The sequence below is a fragment of the Styela clava genome, chromosome 1, assembly GCF_964204865.1.
Source record: "Styela clava chromosome 1, kaStyClav1.hap1.2, whole genome shotgun sequence".
In the NCBI taxonomy this organism is placed as follows: Eukaryota; Metazoa; Chordata; class Ascidiacea; order Stolidobranchia; family Styelidae; genus Styela; species Styela clava.
The window spans coordinates 8,752,203-8,773,682 of record NC_135250.1 but is presented as its reverse complement, the minus strand read 5'-3'; the positions used below and the strand labels follow the sequence as shown (position 1 = coordinate 8,773,682).

Below are 21,480 nucleotides of genomic sequence, written 5' to 3'. Positions count from 1 at the left end.
AAATTGTCATTTAATCAGGCATTTTGTTTAGTGTTGAACCATTTATCAAATACTTGTTATTATTTGTATCAACCAATACCATTTTTTTGATAAATAAAAATGCTTACAATCCTAATCAGACCAGGTAATTTCATTCTAGAATATGCTTCATAAGTGTAAGCATTTCTTCATAGCGTTGTTGTAGAATTTATAAAAATATCATGTTGGTTTCTTAAAGCCAAATTCTTGTGACATCTTTTTTTTTTAATTCACACGAGCCTGAAATTTTTACTGAATTCTGTTTAATTTTATTGAGAAAATTTAATTATTACTCAATTACTCAATAATTTTACCAGGGGTATTACATATATATTATGTCCATGTAGTTTGCATATTGTGCTACAATCGAGGCTCGGTGCCAAAATAAAATGGCCTCTGAGAAAGAAACTATTACAATTAATGGCCAGGAAATCCACAAGGATGAAAAAATTCTGGTTGAACGCGGTGGCAAATTTGAATTGGTGAGTGCCTCAAAGCTTAAAGCATTGATGCCTTCAGTTGTAGATGGAAAACCAAAGGACAAAAAGGCGAAAAAGAAGCTTAAAATTGCAGAAGCTGGTAAAAGAAGCAAAACACCACCTCCACCACAATCCAAAGAAGCAAAATCAAAGTCCAAAAAAGCAACACCTCATTCAGCTCCAGTGAAATCAAGCAAACCAACAAGAAATAAAACAAGCACAATTGATTATCAGTCAATAAAGAGTCCGTATGCCATGTCTCCAGAAATGAAAAAGATGATGCGAAAACAGCAACAAGCGAAGGAAGAAAAACAAAGGGAGGAAGAAGAACAAGTACGACTTGAAGAAGAGGAAGCTCGGAAAACAGCAGAATTAGCATGGAAAGCTTGGCTTGAAAATAAGAACGAAGAAATGAAGAAACAAAAATCAAGGAGAAGTAGTGGTGATGCTGAATCACTTGCTCAGCAAAAACAGGAAGCAGTAAAAGCATACAAATCATGGTTGCATACTAAACAAAAACAACTACGGAAAGAACGACTCCACACGCAACAACTACAAATTGAGCAGGATGAAGGGTTTTACTTGCGTGATCGTAAAGACTGTAACCGAGCTTTCCATGCTTGGGTTAAAAGTAAGTCAAAAGCAATTCTGAAGGAAAGAGAAGATGCAGAAAGGGCACGAAAACAGACAATAACAGAGGCAAGACGTGCAAAACGCACTCAAGATTTACTGAAATCTATTCAGGAATCACAGCAAATGAGATACGTAGAATATTACGGATATCGATTTTGACATTTTAAACTTTGAGTAATTACTCCGCTCAAATCATTGTTTCAAAAACTGAAAATTGCACTATTGATCCATCCAATGTAACAATTCAGCACTGTGATTTAGATACCAAAATGCAATGCAATCACAATGCAAAGTAATAATATATACTATTAGATGTGAAGATTATTAGTTTTTAAGAGACCAGAGATGACAAAAAATAAAGATTTTTGAATATCTGTCAAAATAATTTGTGTTTAGCAATGAAATGCAAAAATTATAATATACTCATGGACTAAATTTTAAATAAGAAAAAAAGTTAAAAATCTCCATTACACATCAATTCAACTCAAATTTACTGATTTTATATCTCTTCAATGAGTTTTCTCTGAGCTTTTATAAAACACACAATTGTAGTACAAGAAGCCTTTACTGCTGGTCCATCAATCACTCAGTGGTGATTTACCATGTGCAGAGAAACTACAGATGCTGTTTGACCTTTTCATTCACCATGATTTCTATAATCACTCCACAAATATCACCTGAATATGTATTAAAATGTGTCTTCCTAATTGACCACTGTTTTCCATAATTTTAAAAAATTATGCCTTTACAATATGCAGCTCTTTGAAACATACATATATTCCACACTACCTATGCTCGTTCGTTGCTATTTCTGGTTTTCATTCTCTGTCAAAGGTTATATACTGAAACCCTTACAGTATTAATGCAATTTTGTCAATGTTATTCAACTGATAACTTGACATGCTTAACGAAAATAGTACTGAGAGTTAGCCTCTACATGACAGCCGACAGATAAGCTTACTATCTAGTACCTCGCGTTTCTGACTAATTTTTATTGTGATAATAAATAGCATTCTGCTGACAGACCTTTCTGGTACATTGTAAACTTCACTGAAATCACTGAAAAACTTGATTCTGATGTCTGATCAGCGATATTTGTGTATATATATTTTTTGTGAATCAGTCAGAATATATGTTGCTGGCAATGTTCATTTGGTTGTATTAGATTGTACCATATAAATGCACTATTATGTTGTCTGCAAGTCTTGTGAAAAAATGTAACTTTTGTGACCAATGTTGTCTACTGTTTTCTTTTTAGTGTATAAGAAAATAATCAATAGTAGGTTCACTAAAATTAGACACCGTACCAGTTGCAGTGGTTTATATTCGCCCATTTTCCTAATCGGTTTCAATAATCAGCATCAAGTCCGATTAAATATCCCCAATCTAACCAAGGCTGGTTGACTCAAAAGAAGAACAAAAACATTGAAATTCCAATTTCCTCACATGGGACTGTCCTAGTTAATGTTGCAAAGAGAGTGATTCAAAGTCAAAATTGTAGTCAGAAAATCTTAAAACAAATAATCAGATTTCTGCTCACTTGTTCTGAAGTCCTGAGATCTAATAAAACTTGAAAGCGTAACACTACAAAATTATACAATAATTCATCTGAACATTTGCTCAGCAATCAGCATAAGACAGTTTTGAGGCTGAGGTTTGAATTTCTTTGCGCATCTTTACATTCTCTTAACTCTAACAAACCCATTGAGTTTGTACACAGCCACATAGATAAATAAGACTTGGGTGTAACAAGGGGCAGACTTTATTACAACAAATGAAATAAAATGTTAAATTACCAGAATAATAATATTAAATGTACTTCGGATAGAAAAATACGTGCAAAAAATGTAAAAAAGCAAAGAATTTTGTGATCTAAAATTAGTTTGTAATCAAAAAATAACAACAATTACATAACAAGTATAGAGAAATATTTCATGATGATGTGTAAGTAGTAATAAGCCTCCCATTTAAATTTTTACAACTTTTCATTGATTGAAATGATTAATTACAGCAAATGTATTCCCCTATTGATTGCTTGATATGAAGAAAATACAAAATTTCTTCAAGGAAAATAATCATTCGAAGCATCATATCCTTGACAACGATAATTTGGGTACTTATACTAGCAACAGTTATAAGTTAGGCAAGTACGATACTGGCGTATGTAGGATTAGAAAATCATATTAAATCAGTACGAAAACCACATGGACATAAGAGCGGCCCCTACAAATAATCGCTAGGTTTTATAATAGTTCAATAACAACCTGTACGAGAGGTAACCCACAGTTTATAAACCACAAATAGTAGTATGGATCATCGATACTAAAGGTGCAGTTCATACATGGGTGTTGAACATTTAAAATGGAAATAATAATGCTGATCTGGCTATCATGCATGGGTAGCCTGTTTTAAAGATCTCAAGTAAATGCCAGACTGACCAATACAGTTTTTGACCTTCTTGATGAGATAGAAATATGAAACACTTTTTGATGTAAAACTAGAATATATAGTCAGTTTTGAGAATCAAAAAAGGAAATGCAGCCATATCCTTTTGCTTATTTCATGATTGCAAAAAAAGAGTGAATATTCTTTTATTTCAATTTTCTATTCAGGCTGATAAGGTAGCTTGTTTGTATGTTGTTAAATATGATTAAATTTTCCTAATAATATTTCTGAAATGATACAGACTCATTTTGACCAAAAAATTCGTCAATTTCCAAACCCAATTTAAATTCTATAGCCCTGACCAGATAGTCATGATCTCATTGTGATGAATAGTTGAATCAATGTGAAAAAATCAACATACAACTTCTTAATAGATCAGATTTTAAAATCATTATAAATTAAACGGTGTAGAAGTCAAATTACACCAGAGAATAAAAAATAAGCTCATATTAATGCAAGCCCGCACTTGGCTGGAACACATTCAGGTGACCAGGTTGTACAATTGCTATTCCTCTTGCTGCTTATTAGCATCTTACTGCATCCACAGGCCTCCCACTGGAAAAAAATACGCTGGGAACATAACTTAGATTGAATAATTAGGCATCTGCCATAATACTTCTACACCTATCTCCAAGTATAGTTGCTGCTATTAATATTATAAATGTGATTTTGATTAGTTACCCATGACTGGGGATGTCTCTCGTGATTTGAACTAGGCATTTGAGTTTTGCCGCCAGGTGGGTAATTGAGGTTTTGTTGCTGAAAAAATGCAGCGTTCCCTCTGTGGTACGCATGCTGCAAGTCATTGGCTTGTGCAGCCTGTAATTGCTGTAAGGCTTGCAACTGTGAATGTTGTTGCACTAAGTTAGGAAAATTTCCACTCAAGCCTTGCATTTGCCCGGTGGCGGTGAGGTATGGATTTGCATCTGGGCCGAGGCTTTTTGCACTTGAATCAATGCCCTGAGCTGATTTCAAAATGTCGTTCATACCATAAGATAGGTGCGGTTGGACAAATGGACTAATTTGTTGTTCGGGTGGTCTATGCCCAACCATAGCATTGTCCATTGACACCCTACTTTGCGTCTGATTGTGTAAATGCCGACTCGACATTGCCAAGTTAGAGTTTTCAGGCATAGGGTTCGGGAACATGTTTCCATGCATGTCCGGTTGCTTCAAATTACTGTCTAAAGATCCAGAACGAGAGGCCACAAGTTGGTGTGGATGGCTTTGATGAGCGGCTGCTGATATCATATTCGAAGGTGCTGAAAATTTCTGCGTTACTTCATGTTTACGAGCGAGAGGATCACTTTTTGCATTAGATTGAAAATAGACATTAGGATCGAAATTAATGTCAGGTCTTATTGTCGTTGACCTATCTAAATTATTTTGCGTAATCATATCGTGATTCAAGTTTGCTTGTAATGCGTTTGGCATGTCTTGCTGCAACGATTGCTTGATTTCTTGGATAGCTGCATTTGATTCGAGGCTTAAAGTTTTTGCCACAGAATTTGCATTTTCTTCTGGAATCCACGATGCAGAAGAGCTGCTTCCAATATCCATTGGTATGGGCTCAACATGAGAGGAGTTATCACTGCCAGTTTCTTTTGTAACATCAGTGATATCGATCAGCTTCACAGGTGGAAGATCATCGGAAAACCACTGAAACACAAAGTCAAGTGTTAAAGATTTATGCATTTGGCATATTGACTCATTTATATTCCATTCTTCGTTATATCTCGAGTGGTTAAGGACTAGGTAAGTCCAGCAGCACGAGGCCATTTTTTTTGTCCTCTTGATGAATATATTAGTATAACTATGTTGGCAGTAAAATTAGATATCTCAAGCTGCAGCCACACCCAGCAGTCATCCTAAGGATAGGATTTACATATTTATTCCAGGGAGAGGAAAGCCGTTAACATTGCTTAATCATATGGCGAACCATGCCCTCTCGTCTGGTTACCAGTTGATGTAGGGTATGAGATTATTTAGTCAGTTATTTTTTTCGAATGCCTGGACTTGGTGGTGGAGGAAGCCATAATCAACCAGTGGTTACGTTCACCACCAAACAACGGCGAGGAGTCCAGCAATCCTCTCGAACATACCCACGCAGGGTAATTGGAGTTGCGCAGGCGAGCGTATTCCTAGCGCCCAGCACAATGCGCCACATTGTCGAGCTGTCAAACTCAAAATTCTATGCTTAACTGTAGAAGCAGATAATTATTACGAACTTTCATAGCTCTTTACTCCCAAAGGCTGCTGCAGAACCTTGGTCAGAGCTAACAATGTATAAAAATTTTAACATAAAAACAAACAATTGAAGATAACAGTTATAGTGAACTTAGTATGACGTCTCACCTTTATAATTTCATGTTGTGATTGTTCTCCGATTGCATGTTGTTCATTAAAAATTTTCGTTGCTATTTTCTCGTGAGTTTTCTTATATTCTGTATATTTTTCTTCATCTCCACATAATCTGAAAAAAGAACAATGATGATTTAGCAAATGACAATCTACAATTGTCAGATATCAGTGATAGTTGAAACCTTTGGACATCCCTGCTAACAACCTCTATTCCACATATTTGAAGTATTAGGCATGTCAATAAAGTTTAACCATTGTCATAGAAAACGTTATTAACACTTTATACACCACCCAATAAACATAAACAATTTTTGTACTTTTTGCTAATGAAAGAACAGCTACCAACTCACTTTAAAAACATACTTTCAAATTAGTTTAGAATGTTACAAGATATTACAAAGTGATAACTATAATTCAAGATGATAAATACCATAATATAATATTCCATTATTCTCAAATTGAAGAGATGACATACCTGTATAAATCTCTCAGTAAAGCAGAACTCCACAGCTTAACACTGGTGTCTGGAATTTTCATTGCAAGCTGCATTGCTGGAACAACCATGTTGACACTTTCCTGTATTGAAGAAAACAAGACAGACAGCTTAGTCGAAACAGTCAATTTTTCATATGACATTTTTCTTTCTCTCCGAACAAGGCTTTGCTACTATATAGTTTGTCATGTTAATGATATTTTCGGCTTGGTATAGCCTTCCCACTTTATAACACACTGGGGTTGCGGGTACAAAATCTGAACAACGATTTTAGCTTGCAATGGCAACATATCGAGGTCAAATTTAAATGATTATTTATCTACTGGATTAGATCAAGGCTTCCCAAACTTTTAACTTTTTACAATTTTCTGCAACCCTCGTTAAGTTGGCATTGTTATGCAATAGCACCACTTCTCGGGTATTACGTTGAAAGTCTGCATTGTTGTGCAGTCTCTATCTTATGTATTCTCTCGTGATCCTAAGATTTATGTTTTGCACAAGTTTTAATAATTCTATTTCGAATTAAAAGTCTAAAAAAGTACAATATAGTACTTTGGTGAAATTGATGTAGTCTACTCTTTGTGTCCTGTAAAATTCAGTGCATTCTCCCCCTACAGGTCGCAACCCCCAGTTCAGGAAGTCCTGAATTAGGTAATCGGTACTCCATATTACTAACCTGATGATTCCCAACTGAAAGATAAATATGTCCGAGTAGAACCAATGCACAAGCTGTTAACCTGTTTAGATCTTGCGCATTTGCCATTTTCAAGGTTTCACGAAGAAATCGTCTGAAAACAAAAATAAGTTTAGAATTGCGCCCATGGTTGTCTGTGCAGCGCACATATGAACAAAACTGAATAATGCACCATATTGAAACATAATTCTAAGAATTTACTATATCTTAATCCAAACACATTAATAACAAAACCAGCATTACTTAGTATAGTATGAGACGTGGATAGAGATTGTAGCGTTTGTTTTCAGTCTTTAATTGGTTTACTAATTAATTATTTTAAACTAGTATGATTTTTTCAGACTTGCATGTTAATTTAATGAAAATTCTTGTAGAAGATATTCCAAAACTTTCCTGAAATGGAGAATTTCATATTTTGAATGTAAATATTTAATCATTTTTCACTTTTTTTTTCGAATCCCATATTGCCATTTGAACATTACACACAGCATAATTTACTTACTTCGCATCGCTATAAATTGCTTGGAAAAATGAAAACATTCCTTTCACGAAAAAAGATGCTGCCTTCAGGTTTCTGCTTTTCAAAGCGACAGAATCTGGATTAATTTGACTTAAAATTTGCATGAGCTGAAAAACGCAAAAAATATAAAATAAAATGTATTAATTGAGGATTTTTTGTGATTGGAGCATTAGAAAAAGGAATTTTGTGACAAATATAATAGTTTATTGGGAATCGATTGTTTGAAAAGGATAAACAGACAGATACCTTTATTGACATTGTACTTATATAGAAAATTCTGGGCCGGAACATATTAAATAGTTTCATGGACTTCAAGTCACTCAAGTCGTCTAAATGGAATGATGCGAACTCGTCATCTTCAAACTGCCAGTGAGACTTGAGTCAGTGACTGACGAACTTCGAGAATTGGACTCGACTTGAGACTAGGATGACTTGTGACTCGACCAGGCTCGCTCGCGACTCTCCACCCAACACAGCTAGACGCTAATTTTAAGATTTACGTTTTTTAACTTCAAGACAAGAATTGAAGAGGAGTATCTTTGGAAAAAAAATAGAGAGACTCCATACCTCTTGCTGTTTCGCTTGAGGAATTCGTCCATTATTAAGTTGAAAATTATGCATGTACACCATTGCTAAATTCAACATGTTCATTACAACTTGTTCATTGCTTACACTCTTCTTTAAAGCGATTTGTAAATGTTTTTCAGCGTCATCCAAGTAATTCATACTCATACAGTACATACCCTGGAATAAAAAAAAACATGAAATTTCAAAACCTTCCTAGAACTACGCCGGATTTAAACGAAAACAACAAAAATCTCATTTTGAGACACCAAATTCCATTTGAGTCATGACTGTACTTTTTACTTCTCGTGGAATATCAGCAGAAATATTTCAATAGGCTCATGGTAATTAAAATGTACAAAATCTCTGAAATAGTGCAAATACATCATGATGGATAGATGGTTTTTGAAATCAGATGTTTGAAAAAAAAAAAAAATTAAGTTTACCTCCTACACTGTACTTAAGAGAATTTTAATAAAATCTTAAAAATTGAGCATAACCATAATAAATCTCAATGGTTGTTCATGTCCCTGATTTCGAGGATTCCAGGACTAACTTACTACCACACAATGTCACCCCATTTAGGTACAATTATCACTACCACAGTAGAAACTATAAAATATCTCACCAATAATGTATGCATCTGCATTGTGTGTTTCGTTATAGACGGGGTATTGGGATAAGTGACACACAACCTGCATCCTTCCGTTATCTTCTGCAATGCAATTTTCTTATCACACATAATGAGATGGCATTGTGCCATATGTTCAAGAAACATCAGCTCCAATTGTACAAGGAGAGAACTGGAATCTGAGGCTGCAAAACAAGAAGAAAATACTGGATAACCTATTCAATGCCGATTGATGCGACAAAGACAGAATATGGTAATACGACTCAATGTGGTGAATCCTCGTAACTGAAATTCTTGGGGAAAACTTCGACCATAATTATTCTTGCTGTAATGGATTATTTTTCTAAAGATAACAAAAATTAAGTGCGGCACCTGAGGGGCCAATTTCAACATTTTTTTTTAAATGCAATTTTGCGGCATTCGCAGTAAGACATAAATTTATACACATTTTCCAACACCATTTGCTCTATTCTTGAACAATTAACTGAAAACTGACTTTTCCTGGCTTGCTATCAATAATCCTTCCACCTGAAAATGCGCGCTTATATGCCGTGGATAACTTGATGAAAAATTCTTGATTTTTTTCTAAAATTTGAATGTCACTTTATCGAATTCGAAATGTATTCAATCCGATCTGGGCATTGTTGGTTGTCAGTAACGAGAATTTATAAAAATGCAAATCTCCAGATTATAAAATACAAAACAATATGTATAAATTGCAAATTTCTCACAAATAAGAAATTCTGAAGAAGTATGATATGTATTGAAACATTTAAAACATGGGTGTGCAACCAGCGGCTTGCGAGCCAAATGCGGCCCACGAGGAAAAATTGTGCGGCCTGTGAAGAAGTGCCAATTTTCTATGATGTGTGGCCCGCGAAACGAATTTTTACTTTAGTTTAATCTGATACGAGTGAGTAATTCCAATCCCTTTGCGTTGCAAAACCTATACCTGAGTACAAAATTTTCATCTATGCCTATGACGTTAAATGCCCTAACAGTTAGTTTGTACAAAACGAACAGCGCATGTCATAAGATTAATAACCAAAATTGTTGTGCCTGCAATTGCCCGAGGTTTCACTCGGTTATTGGCATTCGGCCCTCCCGTATTAAAGTTTGCACCCTTGATTTAAAACCTGAAAAAACTATAACATACATACCTTTTAGCTTCCTTATTTGCGTCAAAGCCTTCTCTGTATACTTTTGAGCTTTATCCAGATATCCAGCCAGCAAGGAATAGGTAACTGTAACTAGGTACACTAAAATACACCTGCAAAAAGAAACAGAACATTACCTCTAATATAAACCTCTGAATAAACAAATTTTATAAAACTGCAAAATAAAAGTTGATTTTCCCTAACGTTTATACGGTTTCACCCAACAATGTCTTTAGCATATATTTATTGATATAAGATTAGAGCAAAAATAGAAAGCATGAATAGTCATGATGGAAACAAAACGGCAATAGGCTGACTGGGCATCCTTAACCAGGGAAGTAGCAAAGGGGTGTGGGGTGGGGTCTAAACCCCCCCTTTCAATATATGAAAAAAAAGCATTTTTCTGTATCATATACTGCAATTTGTCGCACATTGAAAGGCTTTTTAGGCCCTCGAAAATTTTGAAAACCCGCTAGCTTGGAAATTGACCTGGCCCTTGTCCTCAACAGACAAGTGAGGAATTATTGCACAGGTCAAAGAACCTTCAGAATGTTTTTCTGAGTTACCAGCTGAAGTATAAAGCAAAATATGTCTGTAAATGTAATCTGTTAATAGGCTAACCAAATTTGTTTGGACTATTACAAGATACAAACAAACAAAATTGTTTTGTAGTAAAGCAGGAACGATTCATGATACGTACATGTGATCTCTTGGTAACCAGGAAAAGGCATCTGTGCTTGTTAATATTTTCATCATATCTTCAACCTCGAGAAGTTCTTTCAGATGACCTGAAATAGTTTAAAAAGGTATCATCATTTTATACAATCAGATTTAGAATTTTCTAAATCAGGGATGCGTAACGAGTGGCTCGTGAACCATACTCGCCCCGGCAAGCCATTCAGTATGGCCCTTGCCCGGTGCACTTATCACTGTAAGGCTAAGCTAGGCTAGCCGCTTCTCCTGCCTTTCCTGCTAAGATTTTTAGGTGTGGCCTGGCTTGATGTCGGAAGTTGGTTATTTGGCCCATCGAGAAAATATTTTCTACAAAACTCAGAAAGTATCTAGTTTCCCAAGCGTTCTTTACGATCGATCAAAGAATGCTTACATTTGCCCAGAGTTTTCGCTATCAAAATTTGATTTTCTCTGAGTTCTGAGCTGGAAAACACCCTATAAAAATACCTGGGTTATCCTGAAGCACAAGACTGCATGATGATGAAGGTAAAGCTGTTATTTCTTGTATACTCTGCTGTAATTGCTTTAGACTTGATTTTACACTTTTTACCTGCAAAAGGAAAATATTTAACAAAAATTATTACACAAACTTATACAGATATTTCAAATCTTCAACTTTCACTGTGGATAATGCTTCATACAAAAGGCCACTCACCAACTATATAAAGAGCTACTATTTTTGGAAGGATTGGGATCTTTGCAATTCGACATTGACTATCCAATTTATTTCTCCTCGGGGTGGTGACATGGACTTCAAACCCACATTAATAGTTAGCTAGGGTCAACAGTCAAACCACAAGGTCGCAAGAGGCACCGCTATGGGCCACAGGGCAGTTCTATGAGATCTACGAGGAAAAGTCTTCAACAAATACCATATGCTATGATGACATTAATAATACAAAGTAATTAAACTGTGATTCATTTTAATTGTTTGAGCGTTGTTGTTTTACATTCATTCAGTGGCTTTTTATAGCTAACCATGGCAAATGAAATAACTGAAGAAGACCAGTTGAAAACAAAACAAAAATTGAAGACTAGGGGGCACAAAGTATCGAGAGTCTTTGAAAGATGGATGTGTATCATAAAAGTTCGAGAACCACTGCACTAGGTCATTATAAACCATTTTTATGGGTTTTACCTGTCCTCCAGAAAGCAAATGAGCAACTTGCAATGTGAGAAAATAAACTTTATGTGATTCAACTTGCATCGGTGTGGCATTCTTAATTCCGTCTATTAATTGTCCACACATAGATAATACAACATTTACTTCATCGAGCTTTTGCTGCACCAAAAGTACCTGAAACAGAGGAAAAAGTGTTGATTATGCATTATAATATTCATTTTAAAGACTTTTTATTTTAAATTTATATTATAGGTACAAAAGAAATATGTTTAAACTGACAAAAAAAATTTTCAAAGTAAATATAATACTATACTGGTGCTTTAGAAATGATATACATTATTGTGGTACCAGCACCAACTATTTATTTATTACCAATAGATAAACCTGGACAAAACCATAGTTTGTCGGAAAAATAATGTCATGGTACAGACAGGGTTAGTAATGCTAACATATATAAAATTTCAGTTAAAAAGCGCATTCAAGTTATGAGTTAAGTTAATGCAAATCTGGTTTAATCTTTTTTTTCATACTGAGATATACCCCACTTACACAACTATAAATTTTGTTTGATTTGACTTTTGAACAATGTAAAAATGGTTTAAATCATGAACACAATAGTAATTGAAAACGGAACTTTGCACAGTGAGCAAGAGCAGTTGTGATTCTCGCATCAATCAGAAACAGTGTTTGCATAAGAATACAAATTACATTTTGTTTCAAAAAATCATTACTAATAGACAGGTCCAGTATAAATAACTTCCTGGTTTTGTATTACAAACAGAACCAAAGGATAAAAAATGAACAAACTGACTATTTTATACAGAATACGATGCCAATTTTGGATGCTTATTTTTGGTGACTCCAAACTCCTGACTTTTGGTGTTTTTGAATAAAACATACTTCGCCTTACTATCTGTTATTTGTAGCTTATTTTTAGCTAGTTATTTTTGAGGTGGGGCTAGGGATGGGCAATATAGAATACCGAATCCGGAGGATTCGAATCCCAAAGTATTCGAATCCAACGGGATCCGATAACAGGATTCGGTTTTCGCCTTTCCGGCGCCATGCGTCAATTTTTGTATTTCGGGTTTCTAATTTATCAATTATAGGCGAGCGTTTTTCTCGCGTGAAAATCTCACTCGTTTAATTAAACTTGCGTCTGCTCGCAAAGAACCCGTAAATCGGTAAACATCAAACAGTGTAATTTCAATCGGCATATTCAGGACAAGAAGTCGGCAATATAACCTCACGGCGAAGACTCGTTATTGCACCATTTTTGCGTTTTCCTTCTTTGCTATTTAGCTAGCGTTATTTGTGCCGACTCACTGGTGATATTCCGATAATCTGAATGCAACAATCTTTAATTGTTTACAGACGTGCCTTGCTTCATTTTAAATTAAATGATTTTTCGCGACCTACGAGTTTTCCAAAAAAATGATGCACGTAAACCAAAAGCCAGGCGTTAAATGTTATAACATTACTTGCGATCAAATAATATTTACTAATAATTTTATTATACCATTTTTCGAAATACAAAGTTATATCGCAAAACGTGAGCATCTGTCACATTTAAATTTCACTCTCAAAAGATTACATATTTTTCGGTCCGTTTCCATCGTTCAAGATAGACGCACGTTTGATCGGGTGTCTGTAGTATTTTAGTCGCCGATAAATTTTGAAAAAAGTTGCCGCATCTGGCGAAGATATTGACGTATTGAATTTGAGTAGGGCTAAGTCTGGGTAGATAATGATTAATGATAACATTTCTATCGTTCAAGATAGACGCACGTTTGATCGAAAGTCTAGTATTTCAGACGGCGATGAATTTTGAAAAAAGTTGCCGCATCTGGCGAAGATAGTGACGTATTGAATTTTAGTAGGGCCAAGTCTGGGTAGATAATGATATGTAACGATAATCATAGAAAATGAGTTCGTCTTTAGATGTTATTACCTAATAACCAAGTATGAAATCACGTTTACGGGAACTTGGTTTTATGTGTCTTGCTCGCACAGAATAAAAAATTGATTTTAATTGGTAGTGGATAAATTTAATATTTTACAACGGCGCATAGGTTGCAGTAGCAACACGCTGGTTCTGCATCTAATTAATTCTCAGCGGGTATGTTATAGTATACTCGACAGACTTACATCAATAATGATTTAACGCCGTTTCATGTCTATTTTGTATTTAACCGCTTACTATTAAAGTGCGTAAAGCGTGCTTTAGTTTAGCATATCAGTATTTATTAGTATTTAGGGATTACATACATTTGGAACAATTGAGGGCAAAAAATATTGTAATATTCCTAAATTTTATTGTCCTGGGAACTGCCTGTATCAAATGAAATCCAATGTTCAGGACATTTCCAAATAAATAATACATTTATAGTAAGTAATACATTGCAATTTTTTAACATCTAAATCCAGCAATGTGGAAATTCCCACTATTTGAATAAGTATGAAAATAGAATAGGATTCGGTATTCTGGATTCGATTTAACTATTCTAGAATATTCTAGAATAGTAAATTATTCTACATTGCCCATCCCTAGGTGGGGCCCAAGACAAATTCTAAAAAGGGAGCACTGCCTAAAAAGTTTGAGAACCACTGTTTTAGACGCTAAATGTTAAAACATTCACGCTGTCAAACTCAACTAGTATAATAAACAAAATTACATATACAATATTGAAGTATGAAGCACACTCAGTTCTGATTCAAATTTATATAGTATTTTAATGATACACTTTTGATTTGTTGCAACCTACCATTCCTTTACTGAGCAGGAACAAAATTTTCAAATAATCTGATCCACAATTACTGGCGAGATCTGCTCCAACATCTAATAATTGCTGAGTTGATGTGTGATCTCCTTCTTCATGATGGAGGTGCTGTGTAAAAAACAAGTCTCGAATGTATGTCTTTTACTCATATATTCATATTTCTATGTTGGTGGCATTTTCATCAAGATACCAGCCTACTTTGGAAAACATGCACGTTCATGAAAAACAAAAGAATGAAAATCTTACAGCAAGCTGGAGTAAAAGTCTTGCATGCCAATAAACATTGTGTTGCGAAGCTGTGATTCCTTCTCGAAGTATGGGTTTCGCTTGCGCTGGTTTCGACATCTCACATAAGGTTGTTGCAAGAAGACTGATTGCTTCGAAGTAAGCTAGTTCATTCCCTGTTGATTTTGCAAGAGTTATCTGAAGATAGGAAAAAAAAATATTATCAAGGTATAGCCAAAAGGAATAGAGTGTTCAAATTGGCAGCACAATAGCGGTTAAAGTGCCACATTTAACCATGTTACTGTTAGCATTACAAATCCCATGCCTCTCACCTCACCGAGTGTAATAAGTTAGGCAATGTCTAACAGAATGATTTAAATTCTTCCAAATATTAGTAGCGCCTTGTATATTGTGCGAGATCAGAGGCCTTTACAAGGCTTTGTTTGGAGCAAAATGTGCAAATTAGTGTCATATAAAAAACAATTCAGGATAATTTTATTCACAACTGTATGGAGTAGGCCAGGATAGGATTCAGATATTTAACCCGGGGGGAGGAAAACCGTTAAGATCGCCTAATCACATGGCGAACCACAGCCTCTCGTCCAGGTACCAGTCCATGCCGGATATGGGATTAGTTAGTATTTTTTTCCGGACTTGATAGTGGAGGAAGCTGTAACCGACCAGCAGTTGCGTGAACCACCCTACGGCGGTGGGGAGTGCAGCAATCTCCTCGCACATAAATAACTATTCCTGCATAGGATTCAAACGTAATTCCTAACGCTGCGCTAAATGACCAAAATGGCCTTCATTCAATTTTTGCAAATTGCAGGAACAGAAAATAACAGTAATCGAATCACTGTTTATCTAAGTTTAGTGCTGACTTTGCTGCATTTCAAACTCTTTGAATACTGTGTGTTCATTGTTCAAGATGACTCAATTTAGAATATATTCGATATACCAGATTCAAAAACACCGTAGTATTTCAGAACGAAATTGAAATCGTCGATAATTCAGTTGATACCTCAATATTATTTTTTTTTCATTGACTTTTAATACATCCTACTGCCCATGCATCGAGAACATGTCAGAAAAAGTTTTGCAAGGAATGATTTTTTTATGCGGCACATTTCTCTTGAGAACAAATTTTGTTGATTAGTATCTTTTTATGCAATAAAACATATAAAATAGGTTGAAAAAAATAAAAAATATATTTAAGAATCGATTTTCATTAAACTGTACAAATAGAAGCATGGCCATGAATCTTTGTTAGATTTTTGCATTTAAAACGATCCACAGCACCTGGCAAAACATTAATAAATTCCCAGTCTAATCTAAGTTATGTTGTTCAAAAAACCAAAAAAATGTCGCTGAGATGCGCCATATTCGATCTCACTGATGCTAGTTGGTGATACATAAATTTATTGGTATTCATCCACTGATAAATCTTTGCAATATCACTATATTCAAATGATAAAATCTTCATATTAAAATGTGTTCAGAATGCCATGTTATGGGCTCGTTACCTCTTAAAATTAGCATTACCCCATATGAATTATCATTATTTTATCAGTTTGGCAATGACACAAAAAAATTTGTATTATAAAAATTTAGAAATTTCCCAAATAGTCAGCCCATCTGCAATTCCATTTTCAAAGATTTTATTTGAAACAAGCATATGCCACGGTCAAAAATACTATTTCACGTTTTTTAATTCTTTGTATAACAATACTTGCAGATTTCCTGTTTCTATCTGACAGATACCAAAACCTTAACAATAGAGCCATAGTGTCTACTACTTTCCATATTACCCACATGGTAGGCATAGAAAACACTATTAACAATAGGTACGTAAATTGAAAGTGAAAACACTACCTCATCAAATTTTTTTTTCTATAATACACCTATAAAATCACTGTTTTACTGTATCAGCAGATAAGATGTTTTTACTTAAAATATTTAGCTTCTTTTTCGTAATTCCAAGCAATTTTGAGCAATGTCTTCCTCAATATAAAAAAAATTTCCTATTCAGTACAAAAAAATCAAAAAATACTATAATATCAGTGAAGCAGATATACCATAAAAATAGGGCGTACGGCGTATGATACGATTGAAATTTAAAGCTTTAATATATAGTAAAAACAATGTTATATTGTGATGTTTTCATTTTACACCATTACTTCGAACAAGGCTCAAAACAAGTAGCGTGAATAAAAAATGCTATTCTAATCTAATATTTTTTTCAAAAATGTTCGATTAACAAATGAATTTATAAGTTAAGGCTTTAGCAAACGAGTTTATCTTCACAATACCAGAAATTATAGTATAGAGCAGAAGGTGTGCAACCTTTATTACAGGAGAGCTAGATACAGGTAACTGGGTGAAGCCGCAGGCCGTACGTTTTTATAACATCGTGTATATTGCAACAGGATTTTGCTAGCTAGTTTTGCTAATATGACAATGTCACTCAAGTAGGGATTGAAAGTGCTCGTACGAACCAGATTAACTAAACTAAAAACTCATTTCGTGGGCACACCATTCAAATTTGGCACTTATCAACGCGTTGCACAATTTTTCCTTATGGGCCACAATTTGCACACCCCTGGTATAGAGAAAACTTGTGAACATCGCACAGGCATTAATTTATCAAATCTATAATTTGGTAAACATTTTTACATTTTCAATTTATACCAGACAAGGCTAATATAGTAAAGCTAATGCTTTTTAAAAATAATTCCTCATCACATAATATTATCCATCATACCCAAACCGAGCTAAATAAAAACAGAGCTTATTTTTCTAAATATAAAACAGTAAACCATTTTCCTTATTATTTCTGCACAGGATTACGGCAGTGTTTGATTAAAAACAAAGACAAAAAACTTGAACTTACTGCAGCATGGAGATGGGACTGCGCCAACTGTTTGTTTTCCGTATGTCGAATAAGTAAGGTTGCAATCTGCAAGTGAGTTCGTATCTTGATCTGAGGTGGTGGGTTAATGTTGAATACTGAGAAAAAAGAAAAATAATATTCAGATGCAAAAAGAGAACTCTTCGATTTTAATTCTCCAAAATGGCTAGATTAACTGAAACCTCCATAATTATTCTCTGTTCGTTTCTGTCTACAGCAGGGATGGGCAACCTTTAATACAGGAGGGCCAGATATGAATAACTGGGTAAAACCGCGGCCGTACCTTTATTTAACATAGGGTTTCTAGTAGTTGCAGGCGCAAAAATTTTAGTTAATGATCTTATAACATGCATGACATTCCCTTTGCACAAGCTAGCTGTTAGGGCATTGTAACGTCATAGGGATAGATAATAATTTGGACTCGGTGAAGGCTTCGCAACGCAGAGGGATTGGAATGACTCGCACATACCAGATTAAACTAGATTTAAAAACTGGTTCCACAGTCAGCACACCATTAAAAATCGGCACTTCTCTGTGGGCTGCACAATTTTTTCTTGTGGGGCCGCACTTTGCACATCCTTGTTCTATTGTACCAAATTGCTACTTTGTCTTCAAATTTGTAACATAATTATGATTTATGATGCTACTGTTTTATTATGGTACCAACTATAGATAGCCACAAGTAAAATTATATTTGTCACCATCAATGATTTTCCACAACAAGTTCTCGTGGTTTGAAACAGCTTTAAACATTTCATTGAAACTCAAAGTCAATTTTGTTTGTATTACAGCGGTAAACATTTGAATCTCAGATTATTCAGATAATATATTTTTTATTATGAAAAACAAACTAAATAATTTTGGTTAGTAAATATATTTCACAATGAAGTATGTATAACCCAGATGGAAAATTGTCCTAAATATGTTATTTTTTATTACTAAACGTTTTCGGTATTTACATTCAGGCAATACAAACTAGTAATGTATGTTCATTATCTATTCTGGAACACATTACCAGTATTTGAATCAAGGAGCTTGTTAGATAGTTATTCGTGAAGAATTATATTTGTGAATTTACAACATTATTTACATGTTTATTTGACAAAATGAATTTTTACATACCAGTACTTATTTAATAAATTAATGAAAATTTGGCATATTCCATAATTTTGCTGTCAATTTCTTCAAAAGATTACCAATTACATAGCAAACAAATCGTAACTCCCACAGTATGTGTACCAGGTTAGGGTTAAGCCATAATTTTATTCCGATTTTCCTTATTTTAGTTCTATTACGAGTTCGGAAACTGTCTGTGTTAGCCAAGTGAATATCTCCTGCCCATAGGTTTCAGTCCCTCTACACAACTCGATGTAACTTCCATATTGGTGCACATACTTCTGAAGAACCGACAAATCTCTCAAGTCATTTCTAGCAACGAATATTGTAGAAATATTTTTTTTTCAATTCCAATTTTTTGGGCTGTTTTTCATGCTATCACTCCAAACGTGGCACTGTACGAGCAGCCCCAAATAATGAATGGAGAGAAATGATGTCACTATTTGAGTATATCTACTTAATACTTATTATGATATTTGTCAATAATATATCAAAAAATCATACAAACCTGCCATTAGGCACTGCAGGCACATCCTTATCCTAGGTGGTCTTGCTAATCTGTAGTTTTCAGCAATGACAAGTAAACTTTGATATGTTGTTTCATTAAAATTCATATTTTTTGTTTTATAACTTGTACAACCAACAGAATTGTTGGCTGACGGATCGACCTTATTCATCTGTTAGAGTAAAACCATAATAAGTGAATTTTATTTTTGCGATGTTTTCACAAAGACTTCTATAACGAAGAAAGGCATTACAGGGCCGATGTGCCCACATCAAAATTCAATAGGGAAATAAAAAAAAAATTGCTCACTAGATAAGGAAAGTACAAAAACAAGCAAAAACAGGGCATGCGATCAACACAGACTTCAGGTTGAGAAAAATCTGACTCCGATTCCAGGTTAGAACGAATTTTCCCTCTCCATATCCGAACCCTAATTTTAATAACAAAAACTTTGGTGTATACATTCGCCAACATGTTGTAAAAACGCCTAAAAACCTAATTGTCTTTGACTGTATATAGAAAATGTTTTCTATTATTACCATTGAATTTCGTCGAACTGGGAAAACATGTTAGACTCAGACTATGTCCTGCTCTGGACAAAGACCCTGTGTCCATAGAGCAACTTCGATACGGAATTTTCCTCAATAATAAAACGAATGACAAGTAATATTTGGTCCTCAGTAAATCTCACAAAAACAACTTTTCTCGGACTTATAAATTTGGAAATCAAACCAATAGAACCTGTATACAGCTCTTACTACGGCACTTGGGACACTTTTGTTAAAAGCATGCAACATACTCATGCTTTACTCATACTAGCATGGAAAAGTAACCATGCAACAATAACAAGTCAATTTCTGCCGTAGTTCGAAATATGCATCATTGCACCGAACTATAACTATCTGGGTTGTACCTCAAGTACTTCTAGCTGGCGTAGCATAACAATTTTTGCATATGTCAATCCTAACCCCCACCTGACTGCATTATCCTAAAATTACTTCACTACGACGTGACAGTTATGTAATAAGGTCCTTCAAACTATTCAAACTGACATCCAAGGCGCGCAGATGATCACCCGAAATTGAGCAATTTATTTCTCGCAGCAACGGTCCCGATATGGGAGAGATCGGTGCTGTTAGTGATTTCTTTATTGTCGACGCCGCTGCAATTTCGGGCCATCTTAGGTATACTTTGGCAAGCTCTATATCTATGACGTGATTGTGACTTCGTAGTGATGTAATTTTTGGATGACGTAGACAGGTGGGGGTTAGGATTGATATGTGCAAAAATCGTTATGCTACACCCACTACTGCACTAGAAGTATTTGAGGTACGAAACTACACAACACCCAACAATGATAAAATACACCTTTGACAGAGGCATTAGAATTCTGAAAAATTCTCGGTTTTACGTTTTACATAATATAATAGAGAAGGCGAATTATTTATATATCATTATTACAGTATTAATATAGTACTAAATAAAGTCTTCCTTGCCTCTCCCTTATCAAGGCTGACGTCACTGCAGATTGTCTAATAAAACTGGATGCAAATGATCTAAAATATTTGGTATAAAAAGACATACAGATATCCAAAATCAAATAAATCATTATTTTGAATGCACTCAAAAAATTTTCTACCAACAAAGAATTCCGAATACATTCAAATTTCAGAATTTGAACATGAGACATTCATAAAGCCTAAACGTAATATTGTGTAAAAATTGAAATGAACATTGTTTCGTACAATTTTCTACAATTCTAAATACAGAAATATCAAACAGTTGAGCCAAGTCTATTGTACTGATTATACTGTTATATGACATGGAGATTCCTGTGTGAAAAGCACATGACTGTCAGACTGTGTGAATTGATATGAAAAGGCTTCACATTAAGTAATTTCAGAATTTCACAAAATACAACCTGACTTCTTTTACTATAACTGCTGCACTAGGGCAAAATCTGTTTGTGATCACAATAGAATCGGAGGAATTGCATAAAATATATTGAGAATAATACTGTAATAGTTTGGTCTGGAATTCATTTTATTTCTGGTGGGAGAACAATTAAAATATAGAAAAGGATGGCAACTAAAAAC

General features: G+C 34.6%; 2 protein-coding genes across 2 annotated transcripts; one reads left to right on the top strand and one right to left on the bottom strand.

Annotated features, from left to right (window-relative positions):
* Positions 1–339: 339 nt before the first annotated feature.
* LOC120344946 (uncharacterized) lies at positions 340–2,279 on the top strand. The gene has a single exon (XM_039414293.2). It carries the CDS (start codon positions 408–410, stop codon positions 1,287–1,289), a length of 882 nt encoding a protein of 293 aa, XP_039270227.2. The 5' UTR covers positions 340–407; the 3' UTR covers positions 1,290–2,279.
* Positions 2,280–2,876: 597 nt separating this feature from the next.
* Positions 2,877–19,774, bottom strand: LOC120329120 (MAU2 chromatid cohesion factor homolog). The gene is made up of 15 exons (XM_078110107.1): positions 19,388–19,774; positions 17,746–17,861; positions 14,877–15,053; positions 14,616–14,738; positions 11,866–12,024; positions 11,175–11,277; positions 10,696–10,783; positions 9,999–10,108; positions 8,836–9,023; positions 8,211–8,387; positions 7,626–7,750; positions 7,106–7,217; positions 6,412–6,512; positions 5,931–6,048; positions 2,877–5,234 (listed from the first exon to the last, which is right to left on the bottom strand). Exons 1-15 carry the CDS (start codon positions 19,554–19,556, stop codon positions 4,200–4,202), a joined length of 2,901 nt encoding a protein of 966 aa, XP_077966233.1. The 5' UTR covers positions 19,557–19,774; the 3' UTR covers positions 2,877–4,199.
* Positions 19,775–21,480: the final 1,706 nt, after the last annotated feature.